The sequence below is a fragment of the Clavispora lusitaniae genome (assembly GCF_014636115.1).
Source record: "Clavispora lusitaniae strain FDAARGOS_655 chromosome Unknown tig00000187_pilon, whole genome shotgun sequence".
NCBI lineage: Eukaryota > Fungi > Ascomycota > Pichiomycetes > Serinales > Metschnikowiaceae > Clavispora > Clavispora lusitaniae.
Genome location: NW_027093980.1, coordinates 776,774 through 789,633, shown reverse-complemented (window position 1 = coordinate 789,633; position 12,860 = coordinate 776,774). Strand labels below are relative to the sequence as shown.

Genomic DNA, 12,860 nt, shown 5'->3' with positions numbered 1-12,860 from the left:
AAATCTTGAATCACAGACTCTTGTTCGTTTAGATGAACGGTTCACAATTTTGTCTAAGATTGAAATCCTTCGTATGGACGAACAGCTTAGACTCGAAGATTTGACATAAAGAGATCATTTCAATGTTCAAAAGGCCACGCAAGGTACCGAATGGCCTAGTACGTGATCCCAATTATTCCGATCAAACGGGAAAGAGAATTTCCAAACGGTGACTGTCTCCAATTAAAGCGGAAAAGAGGGTCTTTTTGTTCCCTGTTGACTTTTTGTCAGTATGCTCTTTATATGAACATGAAGTAACTTATAGCCAGAAGATTTGCATATTTACATTCCATTGATGTAGCTTTTTTGCTTTACCCAAAATACCAAGGGACGTTTTCGCATTTTTGAAAAACTATGACATAAAGATACAAATTATGAAAATAAAACATGATGAAGAAATACAGGCTTATCATTCTTCAGAGCCTATTTCAACATAAATGACTACACAATTGTAATGAATTTGACAAATAGATTCTCCTAGAATCGGAATAGCTTTTTGTGCGATGTATTGTCAATGGAGATTTTGTCTACCGTTTGCCTACTACTATATGTACACTCTACACCTTAAAGTTCAAGTGAGGTTGTTTTTCTTAAAACTTGAAGCTTTGTAGTCAAACATGTAATATGAATGAATACGACTTCGAATTTGTGTCCATACAGATTACAGAATATGCCATGGTGCAGAATTCCATGAATCGCACTGCCTTTAAGAGTCATGGGACCAAGCCATAATTTAAGAATATTGTATAGGAATCCCCATCGTTTCATGAAAGTTTGGCCGAAAGAAAATAGAGATACAAAGAAACTAAAGAAGTGAAGATATGTAAGCCAAGCTGGAGTTCAAATAAATACTTCGCTTATTGTTAACTTAATTAGACAACATAGTGTGTGAATATACTGTTGCGACTTTTGAACCAAAAATCAGCTTCATTTATCGACTTTTGTTTCTTTGCACGTTCGTTATTACCAAGATGCCGGTGTGTTTATTTCTACACGTACGCTTGCTGAGTCCTAGATATCACATTTATTAGTCATTTTCTCGTAAACAAACTCGTTTCAGTGTCGGAATTTCAGATTCTCTCCACGTAGGTCACTTCCACTTTCCCGGTAGACTCAATTTCGTTTGATTCGGCAGTACTATTTGAATCGCCAGTGGCACCACCTGTAGAAATAGTCTTATACTCTTTCCACTTGCGAGGAGGAACACCTGCTTTGTACATCTCGTCAATTTCATCATAAGAACGACCGGAGGTTTCAGGCAAGTAGAGGTAGAAAAAGAGGAGAGCAGCAACACAGCACCCGGCAAAAATGAAGTTGATTGTTCCACCCATGTTGAGTTGGTCAGGGTTTACCATGTAAGGAAGCACAAAGGACCACATGCACATCAAGGAATAGTTGATGCAAACACCAACAGAGACTGCTTTTGCTCTCAAACTTGAAGTTGGCACTTCTGTGTTGATGACATACGAAATGGATCCTATTCCGGAATTGTAGAAGAAGTTGTACATGGTCAAGAATGCAGCAGCTCCAGTGACGTAACTGTGAGCCTTTGGTATACTGAGCGCAGCAGTAAACACGTTCAAGATGCCCAAGGTAATCATACCGGAGATAGCCACGAAACGTCTTCCGAAACGATCAACAATGAAGAACGACACGATGGTTCCTGAAACGGAAAGAGCTTGAGCACCAACACTGATTTGGAAAGACCGATGAACATTGAAGCCAGCAAGTTGATAGTAGTATGTTTGATAAGAGGAGACGTAGGCCAAACCAACCATTGGTTGGAATACAAAGGCGGAAATTGCCACCATAGTTCTCTTTCTGTTCTTCTTGTCAACAAGCTCCTTGTAAGAACCAGCAGCAGCCAAGGTTCTTGCCTCCTCGATGTTGGCCTTGATGATTTGCAACTGGGCCTCGGGCATTCCGGGCTGAGTGTAGATTTTGCGAAGACAGCGCAAGGCCTTTTCGTCGTTGTTCTTTAATGCAAAGTGGTATGGAGACTCTGGAAGAAACCAGAAAAACACAATGGTGCTGCCTGCAAAAGCCCACTGGGAGCAGAAAATAGCACGATATGCGGACCGGTCCAGCCGTCCCGCCGTCTCGTTTGTGATGATCGTGCAAACAAATGGACCCACACACATGGCCAAATTGGCACATGTTGTGGCTATACCTCTCAAGGCCAATGGGGTCAACTCTGCAATATAAGACGCACCCAGTGTTTGGATGACACCCAAGCAGATGGCGTTCAAGAACTTTCCGATGAAGAACACTTTGATGGAGGTGGCAGCGTACTCGATACCAATGAAGGCAAACGTCAAGGCCACAGCAACCCAGACCAAGTACTTACGGCCCACACGGTCAATAAGTGCCGAAGAGATGAAAGAGCCAAACACAAAGGCCGCATAGGGCCCGCCCGAAATGGCAGACTGCCAGTTTCCATCTAAAACGTACTCCTCTTTGTAGGCGTGGCCAAAGTCTTTTCTGAAGGTGGGGATGGAGATGACAATACCTCCAGCCTGGTTCTCGTATCCGACAGTGATCATGGCCCACACCATGATGGCAATGTAGATGCATGCTCGGGGATACAACTTTGCTGCTTCCCATTTCGTGTACAGATGCTCCAACTTCAGTTGCGCCTGCGCAATTTTCTCGTTGTCGACCACTTCGAGGTCGGCGTGGGTTTTTTCCAAAGATGCCCTACTCATGGCGTTTCACTGGAATAGATGGATAGATTATAGTGGTGGAAACAAAATAGGTTAGGAACTGGCCACATCGCCGCTTCTTATACCCTTTGATGATGCATACACTCCGCTCACAAAAATATGTCAACATGTGGGGTAGATGTACCTGTTTCCAGAAAGCAAGCGGCGCAGAAACATCGCCGCGAACTCCGAAGTGGTGATATCTCAGCCTTTAGCATGAAATTAGGCTCCTGTCAAGAACCCCAGGTTTTGGATGTTCCTGCAGCCGTGCATACGCCGCGCATTCGAAATTATCTTCTCCGCATTCCCCACAATCTCATCCGTATCTCAAAACCAGTAAGTCCGACATGAAGATAAGATGTGCGATAAAAAGAGATACAAGCGATAAATACAGAGCAATAAGAGTATTGGTCTTGATCCGAAGAACATAGCAGGCTAACAAAAAACAACAGAATCAAAATAGAAAAACAAAGAACACGGAGTAGCAAATTAGGTGCGTAAAACCCTCATCCATGTGGCTGCGGGGCTTTAAGGGCTCATAGCAGATACTACACCTTGGCGCAGAAATGTCCATGCGCTACTCCTCTACAATGAAGAAGAGAAAAAGAAAATGGTCTTGGTTGGGAGCAACAGCTTGTAGAGTAGTGACTAGTGATGTAGGCCCAAGAAAATTGGACCTTTGTTGGGAAACCACAGTTCGCAGGGACAATCCACCGTGGAAATGCCCAAGTATGCAGATAGCCTGAAGTTCAGAAAAATCCTCTATACCAATTCACCTCAATTGTCAGTTAATCAAGCAGAATCTTGTCAATCAAGCAGAATCTTGTCAATCAAGCAGAATCCTCGTTCGTAAGTAGAAATGTAGAAGCCTAGTATGAGTCTAATTTCTGAGTAATTACGTTCAAAAAAATAAATGTAACCTTGCGAAAAATAAGAGGTATCCGTTACTAGACAGAATTATCGTGAGAATGCAACCGTGTAGTATTCTGCCCGCCGCAGTATGATTTGTCCAAGCTCTCCACTAAAACTATCTAACTCCATGTCAGGCTCCATTACAAATTTCCAAGGTCTCTCCACTACACATGGCTTGTCCCCTCTCTAGTTTCAGTTCTGATCATGTTTTCTCACAAGGCGTTCCAGAGAATATTGTTCCGGACTCGGCGTTTGTTTCCCCACAGAACACTCTGCATTTACGTATTTCAGAACCACATTCAAGCGCCAGATGTTTAGTGCGCTTTGCATGTTATCGTCAGGCAACAGTAATGGAACTTCTCTGTAAAAGAAGTATAATGTCTCGTAGCGTAAAGTTGGTCTATTATCGAGTCCATTTGGTTTAGCCAAGTTTCTATGAACCATGCATCTCCATATTCATATCCATTGGAATTCCCGGCTGATGTGAATTAAAAAGATCTTTTAAGGCAGATGTATTTTCCTTATCATTATAAGGAAAACATGGAAAAGTATGAGGATACAACAGTTAAGATGGAGCCCCAAAAAATCAAGACTTTCAATGATTCTATAATGTCTATAATAGGTGCCTCTCATTATTAATACGGCTTTCCATGCTTTTAGGTAATCATCAAACTTGAAGATTATGTATATTTTACTAACTAGGTTGATGTTCATTCTGCTGGAACTTGAAGTTTATGTATTATCTCAGGAAGCCAACAGATAGCTTTTCCAATGCTAAATCCACTTGTTCCATACCAATGACCACTAGATCACATCTGTTCGTAACCGGACTTTTGGGTTCAGAATGAGGCTAAGATCCTTTTGAATTTGCAACTTAGCATCCATGTTTGCAAACAATTATTATCTTTGAAGCATGCTCCATGATACATGACAGTTATAAACGTCTGTATCAACGAAAGTCCAGAAGAGGACTAGAAAAATTATGTCTTGCCAGTTGTACATTAATGCAAGAATAACATTTCGACGATAGACGATTTCAGATCTGACGTTATAGATCAGGTTGACTCTTGTCTGATATTGGGTTTGAAAATAAGAATAACATTTTCCTAAGTGAGTATGATTTCAAACATACTGATGGATCGTGGCCATTTGAACAGTGAACAAACAGTTGAACCAGAATCTTCGTTGAAGATCAAAACGACAATGCTAGAAAATGTATGGGTGAGAATCATGATGTGTAAAGACCATCTACCAGTTTGAAATAGTTAGTGTCTATCTTTAAAAATTTTTATACCCTATAAACGAGAAGAGTTTTTCGATCTGAGGATTTGCTTCACAACGTCGCAGACACAGTCTTCCAAAGACACCCACTTGAGGGCCAAAACCTTTCTTGTAGCTTCGTTACTGGTTTTGGCCAAAGTAGCAATATCGCTTGGCCCAGAACCCGGAGTTCCGACGGGGATTTTTCCGGCCACCTCTGCCACTTGCGAGTTAATGATGTCTAGCATCATTTGCACACTGAATTTCCCATTGGTCATATAGAGCCTCTTTCCGATAAGTTTGTCATCTTCAAAAGCAGCCAAGTGGCCCTTTGCAACGTCTCTCACATCAACAAAACCGCCCTTGTCGTTATCGAACTTTCCGTCTGATCCAATTTTCAACAAGTTATTGATAAGCTCGTTGGAAGTGTTGAGAGTCTCGCTCACCTCGTTTTCAAATGCTTGCGGACCAAAAACATACACGGGGTTGACAGTGGTCAAGAAAGGGAAGGTGGGCGAACGTGCATACTCCCAAGCAATCTTTTCGGCAAAAGATTTGGCGCCGTAGTAGGCGTCGATTGGATTTTTCACCGCATCAGCGTAACTGATATTGTTGAAGCTTGTCTCGTCAAAAGAAAGCTTTGCATTCTGCTCGTCTTCGGCAGAGTAGATGGCCGCGTCACTCGACGTGACAACGACTTTTTCGATCTTCGATCTGCCCGAGTCAATCTGTTTTCTGACGGCCCGCATGATGTTGGTTGTTCCTTTGATGGCAGGCAAGATCAAGTCTTTTTCCGGGTCGGTGGTGTCGTAAAAGAACGGCGACGCAGTATGGAGAACAACCGATATTTCTGGATGTTTGGCGAAAACATGGTCAAACGCATTCTCCTCTCCAATATCGGGCACTAGCACATAGTGGAATTTGCCAGGGCTGATGGAATCACAATTTGCCTGGAGTTTTTCGCCTTTTGCGTCCAGTCTCACGGTTCCAACAACCGCGTACTTTTTCTCAATGAGAATCTTGACAATGTGCTGTGCGATGAAGCCAGAGGCACCTGTAACAAGAACTGTGGTCATTGGGTGTTGGATGGGAGAGATTCGGAATCAGATATATGCCTCGCGTTTTCACCTTCCCGATTGGGAAAGTGGGTCCCGATAAGCCGTTAGTCACTTTTATCTACGCTAAAGTTGAACAGACCCGATGCTAATCAATTTTTTTTATGCCTAACCGTTTGGATGCGATTGTTTCTGCGCTTTTTGTTTGCGTTTGCTTGTATGCTTGTTTGTTTCTTTGCATTGTTTGCGTTCGTCGTGTTTGCTTAATATAAAAGGTTAGTCAATGTACCGATTGAAGCAACTGCAAAAAACAGCCATCTTGTGGAAGAATAAGCCATCTTGTGGAATCAGCTAATTTGGTAGGTTCTCTTTACCCTTTTCGGATGCCTCAATGAAACCAGGGTCCTCGATATAAATACTAGACAAATGCGGCTTCTGTCATTCGCCCGCTAAAGTTCGCGCATATCTTATCTACTCCATAATGTATATTCCAAAAAAGTACGAGGAGAAGTCTTGGGAAAAGCTGAAGCAGATCATCCAAGAAAACCCGCTTGCAACAGTCATAACCACAGATGCAGATGGGAACTTGATGGCAAACCACTTCCCGTTCTATCTCCACGAAAATGCTCAAACGGGAGAACGTCTTTTGCAAGCGCATTTTGCCAAAAAGAACCCCCAAGCGCCCTCGTTGAAGGACAATGATAATGTTTTGGTGATATTCCAGTCTCTGAGCTCGTACATTTCGCCTTCGTACTATCCGGAGAAGAAGAGAACCGAGAAGTTTGTTCCCACGTGGGACTTTGCCACTGTTCACATTTACGGAAAGCTGAAGGTGGTGGATGACACAACTTTTGTGCGGGCACAATTGGACAACTTTTCCGACCAAATGGAGAAAGACAGACAAAGCCCGTGGAAAGTCTCAGATGCCCATCCGCCTTACGTGGCTGCTTTGCAAAAGGCTATTTTCGGCTTGGAAATCTCCATTGAAAGAATAGAGACAAAGTTCAAGTTTGAGCAGGAAATGACCTCGGAAAATGTCGATGGCGTGATACATGGCCTTGCAGAGGATGGGAAAAACGAAGTCTCCCACATGGTTTGTGAAGCTAATGGCAGAGAAACCCTCACTTGTCCACATGCTACAACTAAAGCAGAGTCTTCGTGCTCCTTAGCATGAATTACTATCCTCTCTTCTCGTAGTGGAACCATAGTCCTGAAATGCCTTTGTTATAGAAATGCACACTAATCAATGCACTAACCGAAGTTAAGGATCCATGATATGCTTGTGTGCTGATGTCAGTCGCATGGAAGATGGATAATAGAAAATTTACTCAAAGTGGAAGTGTAATTGGAAAGTTGCACACATTTGTGGTGTCATGGAATCATGTCATCGACAAGGAAATTGACTTGACACGAAAACGTCCCAAGTAGTCTGGCAATTAAAAGTAACATGCACAATTGCCCGCCGGACAGAACAAAGACAAGTAAGAGGAATATGATTTGATAAACATTTAGCAAAGGTTCTAAGGAGTTGCGCATTGTCAGTGTAATTATAGACTTGAAATTCAGATGTAGAAAAATAAACTTTAGAGCCAAGCAAAGCTCGCTCTCCCAAAAGCATCATAAAAAACTTTAATTACGGATGATCTGTTGGCTTCGCGGTAAAGTTTGGGCCAAAAAGAAAAAAGAAGAAACCACAAGCCATCTAGTTCAAAACCATTGAAGATAGATCTAATGAACACAGCCTACTAAAAGCAGATCTACCGAAGTCAAAAGCTCCCAATACAGTAGAAGGCTTAGGTTTCGTATGCAGTGTCTTTTGCAAACCTTCTTGATCAAAGTCTGGTTGGTTGAATACAACTGCTGATATGCGCAGCTGATACGCTGGGCAACCCATCTTGAAACTCGTAAACTTTCAATTCCAGGCTAATATTGAGGCAAATATTCCGAATATACAAAATTGTTTGAATATAGTGAGACCAAATATGCGGCGCGCCAACATGCAAAGCAAAATAACAGCCGATGCAGATACGTCAATCGAATCTCATTTTTGTCACTGTTTCTTCGTCAGTGGAGTAACCAAAAAAAGTCGAATATACCCGTACAGTACAACGACATAAATTTGGAAATACGGACTCATTTAGCGCATCACCTGCAGAATAAGCGAGACTTTTATAGATGCATAATAGAGCTACGTAATACTGCAGACGTACGAAAAATCGAAGCGATTACTACAGCCAATGGAAACGCTCTGCAGATAATAAGAGTCCTTGCAGTAAAGCAAGACAAAATGGGGGTTTTCTTTCATTCCATGGCCTATGGGTACCTAAGTGAAGATAGTATTAGTCTCTAGGATGTCATCACATTTTTCGAGAAACCATTCTCCTTTAATTTTGGGGCACTCGCTTGTGACTTTTAAGTGTTCTATACATGTACCAGCTTCTATATGCAGATCAAAGTACCTCCACCTACTATATACAAGGCAAGCGGCATTCGGTGCCGAGTTACCGATGCATGGTTATGATACAACCGATTTCGGCAAAAAAAGAACTGAACATCAGATCATTGTCGGAAACTTCGCCATAATACGAATATAGGCAAAATTAAAAGTGTGGTATATACATAAAGAATAAGTTATTGACCGCCAGGATGGAAGATCTAGATTGACATTGTAACTCCAATCAGACTTAGATTTCCATTACAAAAGCATACTAACTTTGAATGGATGGTGGTCTCACTTAGTGCCTAGAACAACGGAAGAATTGTTCAAATTGCCAAGAAAAGTCCTGCAAGGGGCCTACCAGCCGCATTAGAAAGAATAGAAAGGCAATAGTTCAAAGTCCATGCATTATACCGACGCCGTTTGCATAACTGCACGGCTATAATGCGATTCATAAGTTGTCTCTACCCTAAGCAACACTTACACTATTAGTAGGGTTCGACATATTTGAAGAGGCCAGGTATAAGTGGTCAGAAGCTAATAGCGTGGATATTGAACTTGCCATGATTAATACTATAATTTCGGCGACTTTCGGAGATGCACAGGATATAACATTTAGATGACGCGATGCCAGCATATTTTGCCGCCCGTGCTTGTTCTACTTCCTTAGCCTGGGCGGGGTCAATTAGTTCATTCAATATGGCAAAAAATGAGATTTGTTCGAAAATAAAGCTTCCGAGGAGGAAAAAAGAAAACCTCGGATTACAAGCAGAGAGAAAGAACGCATAAAGGTGGACTTATCTTGTTTCAAGTGACGCAGTTCTTGCACCACAGTAGATCCAGAATTGTATGATTAGCACTTCTACGAGGGCAAAAAGCTTAAAGTTATATTTTTTTCAGTAGATCTCAAACACGAGTGTAGCCATATGAGCAAAGCAAAACTGATGACTTTAGGAGTGACTTTGTTCGAGTCGAAATTTCATCTTGGTTAGAAGGTACGTATTGTCATGCGCAGACGCTTATTGAGCATAGGCGAGGATGCATAGCGCCATGCTGTTAGAATTCTAGCACCTATGGAATTCACAAGAGTCCGATCCTCCAGAATTCAATATAAAAGGCAAACGACCGGCCTTCCAAAATTGATTAATCAGCCATCATGCTTTTGCAATTCATATTCCAGCTTTTTGTTTTGGCCGAATTATCCAGAGCCGCATGCTCGCCTTCTAAGATCATCAAGTCAGGTTTCAATGCGGTTGGTTACAAATACGACTTAAAGTCAAAAGAAGGTTGGGATAAAGATTTCCTTGTCAGCGGATACAAGAAAAATGGAGCGTTTTTCTCTACATCGGGAATCAGTGACATTGCATTCAAAAACGAAATTCCTGGTCTGACCATCATCTACGACAAAATCTATGGTCAGCGCATGACCATTTCCAACTTCACCATCGAATTGACTGGTCACTTTATTCCAAAAGTGACAGGCCGCTACACATTCAGCATTACAGATGCTGACGATGGCGCTGCCTTGTCCATTAGAACAGACGGTGTCTGCTGCGATGATGCTGGAAAAATCACCACCGATTTTGCAATCAGTACTTTGCGTGGATATGCTGGTGCTGGAGATGCAAACCCAACCACTGCTAGTGTTGATTTGATTGCAGGAAAGGCTTATGCTATGAAGATTGTCACTTTTAACTGGAACGGGCCTCTGGCATTGAAAGTGAGTTACGTTGGGCCTTTTGGTATTAAAAAGAGCATTTTCAACGATGTTCACCAGGTCAAATTCGAATCCCAGAATTGTACGCCATCTACATCTTCCACTGCAACTCCAACTTCGAGCCACTCATCTTCTGCTTCTTCTTCATCTTCTGAGGTCACGTCTACGTCTGAGATCACGTCGTCCTCTGAAGTGCCTTCTTCTCAGGCCTCTTCTTCTCAAGCGTCTTCCACCCAGTCTTCTTCGGTTCCATCCTCGTCCGAGGGACCATCATCTTCTTCTACTGAAGCATCTTCCTCTACTGAAGCATCTTCCTCTACTGAAGCATCTTCTTCCACTGAAGCATCTTCTTCCACTGAAGCTTCTTCTTCCACTGAAGCATCTTCTTCTACTGAAGCATCTTCTTCTACTGAAGCATCTTCTTCTACTGAAGCATCTTCCTCCACTGAAGCATCTTCTTCTACTGAAGCATCTTCTTCTACTGAAGCATCTTCTTCCACTGAAGCTTCTTCATCATCTGCAGCTTCTTCATCATCTGAAGCTTCTTCTTCCACTGAAGCTTCTTCATCATCTGCAACACCATCTTCATCTCAATCTTCGTCATCTGAAGTCCACTCATCGTCTAAAATTGTGTCTTCCTCGTCCGAGAATCCATCTTCGTCCACCGAAGTGCCATCTTCTTCATCTGAGGTTCCATCTTCTGCTACGTCTGGAACTTCTTCTGGAGTATCTTCTACTGAATTCTCATCTTCTCAACGGTCTCTGGGTAGTAGCTCCAGTTCTCAGTACTTCAACACAACTTCTTCTTTCTGGTCTACAACAAGCAATTCAGCTTCCACAACTGCCAGTGAGTCATATTCAACTATTCCATCTGGTTCCCAGACAGTTCCATCTGGATCTCAAACCGTTCCATCTGGTTCCCAAACCGTTCCATCTGGTTCTCAGAGCGCACCATCTGGTTCTCAAACCGTTCCATCTGGTTCTCAGACTGCACCATCTGGTTCCCAAACCGCACCATCTGGTTCTCAAACCGCACCATCTGGTTCTCAAACTGCACCATCTGGTTCCCAAACCGCACCATCTGGTTCTCAAACTGCACCATCTGGTTCCCAAACCGCACCATCTGGTTCTCAGACAGTTCCATCTGGATCTCAAACCGTTCCATCTGGTTCCCAAACCGCACCATCTGGTTCTCAAACCGCACCATCTGGTTCTCAAACCGCACCATCTGGTTCTCAAACCGCACCATCTGGTTCTCAAACCGCACCATCTGGTTCACAAACCGCGCCATCTGGTTCGCAAACCGTTCCATCTGGTTCCCAAACATACCCCCACACTACTACGCTCACAGTTCCCACTGGCAGCTCCCATACTATTCCCGGAACCTTTACTCCCTCAGAATGTTCTGACACATGCACAATAATTGTTGTTCCATCAGGATCGCAATCCATTCCGGGCACGCCTGTGGTTCCAACTACCCCAGCTATTCCATCTCAACCTATAACCACCATTACAGTCCCAACATGCAGCTCCTACACTGAAACAGGAACATTCACCCCTTCGGATTGTGCAGAAGTCAGTACCTGTACTGTGATTGTAATTACCAGTGGAAGTGCTTTCACAGAGTCTACCGCTACTCCTACTGGTTCTCAAACTGAATTGACCCATACGGAAGGCACATCGACTGAGGCACAAAATACTTCTGGAAACAACCTCACTGGTTCTCAAGTCACTCAGACTGGCTCTCAAGTTACTGAAACAGAAGTTACCCGTACAACTGTCACGATCACTTCGTGTCTGCAAAAGAAATGTGAGACAAAGACTTCAGAAGGTATCATCTCTGTGATAACCACTACTATTGGAAGTCAAGAGACCATCTACACCACGATCTGTCCTTTGCCATCGCAGTCTGTTCCAGGTTCTCCAGGTCAAGAATCCAATGCCGTTCCCTCTCCAGATGTAAGTTCAGTTCCACCTTCCGGAACATCTGGTTTTGAAACCACCGTTACGGCATCAGGTTCTGTTCCTTCAATTGTTCTTAGTTCATCTTCTGGTGTATCGGTGCCTGCCACATTCGAAGGTGCCGGAATTAAGAACACTTTCAGCTTCTCGCTTATGGCTATTGCGGCAGCATACTTGCTTTAAGTTTCATACATAGACATCATTTTAAGTTTTAGGACTTTTCCTTCAACTCATCATTTTTTGCTTTCAAAACCGTTTCCTTTTTTCTTTTCGTTCATATTTAATCAGATTTACATGTGCTTTCATCTAAAATTCTTAAATCCGCATTGCAAGATATTCTAATGTTAACCGTGTCTTCTTTCTTTTTCCTACCGGAAGGCGAGACTTCGTCAATCGTTCAAATGCCATTTCCCTCAGATTGCTGTTCCTTGTAAAGCATAGTTTTTTCGAAGCCACTGATTGGCCCGAATTTCACTATGATGAAGCTGATTTGTTAACAATGCTACTTTCCCTTTGTCCTGTAACCCTGTTCTGCTGATCTCATCACAAATTTTGCGCGAAATACTCATGCACAATCTATAAATTAAAATAAGCCTATGCAGATAAAACCCTCCTTTGCATAATTTAAGCGCACCTGCTGCACAATAGAAAATTAGCGCATAATAGTTGACGACATACATGTCAGGGACATTAGATGACCACTTTGTCACTATAAACGGCAGATTTCTTCGCTTGTTCTCCTACAGCAAATTTTTTATGCCAACCTTAGTTTCCTT

At 42.7% G+C, this 12,860-nt stretch overlaps 4 protein-coding genes across 4 annotated transcripts; 2 read left to right on the top strand and 2 right to left on the bottom strand. All coding sequences in view use genetic code 12, as the record gives it.

The window, feature by feature from the left end:
• Window positions 1–1,109: 1,109 nt before the first annotated feature.
• On the bottom strand, window positions 1,110–2,744 carry FOB63_004344 (Sugar (and other) transporter family protein; the record flags this gene model as incomplete). The annotated part of the gene is made up of 1 exon (XM_002614786.2): window positions 1,110–2,744. One exon carries the CDS (start codon window positions 2,742–2,744, stop codon window positions 1,110–1,112), a length of 1,635 nt encoding a protein of 544 aa, XP_002614832.2.
• Window positions 2,745–4,948: 2,204 nt separating this feature from the next.
• On the bottom strand, window positions 4,949–5,989 carry FOB63_004343 (NAD dependent epimerase/dehydratase family protein; the record flags this gene model as incomplete). The annotated part of the gene is made up of 1 exon (XM_002614787.2): window positions 4,949–5,989. The coding sequence occupies one exon, from the start codon at window positions 5,987–5,989 to the stop codon at window positions 4,949–4,951; it is 1,041 nt and encodes a 346-aa protein (XP_002614833.2).
• Window positions 5,990–6,449: 460 nt separating this feature from the next.
• Window positions 6,450–7,142, top strand: FOB63_004342 (uncharacterized protein; the record flags this gene model as incomplete). The annotated part of the gene is made up of 1 exon (XM_002614788.2): window positions 6,450–7,142. One exon carries the CDS (start codon window positions 6,450–6,452, stop codon window positions 7,140–7,142), a length of 693 nt encoding a protein of 230 aa, XP_002614834.2.
• A 2,419-nt stretch (window positions 7,143–9,561) lies between these two features.
• On the top strand, window positions 9,562–12,267 carry FOB63_004341 (PA14 domain family protein; the record flags this gene model as incomplete). Its single annotated transcript, XM_066102391.1, has 3 exons — window positions 9,562–10,641; window positions 10,733–10,742; window positions 10,793–12,267. The coding sequence occupies 3 exons, from the start codon at window positions 9,562–9,564 to the stop codon at window positions 12,265–12,267; spliced, it is 2,565 nt and encodes an 854-aa protein (XP_065958287.1).
• Window positions 12,268–12,860: the final 593 nt, after the last annotated feature.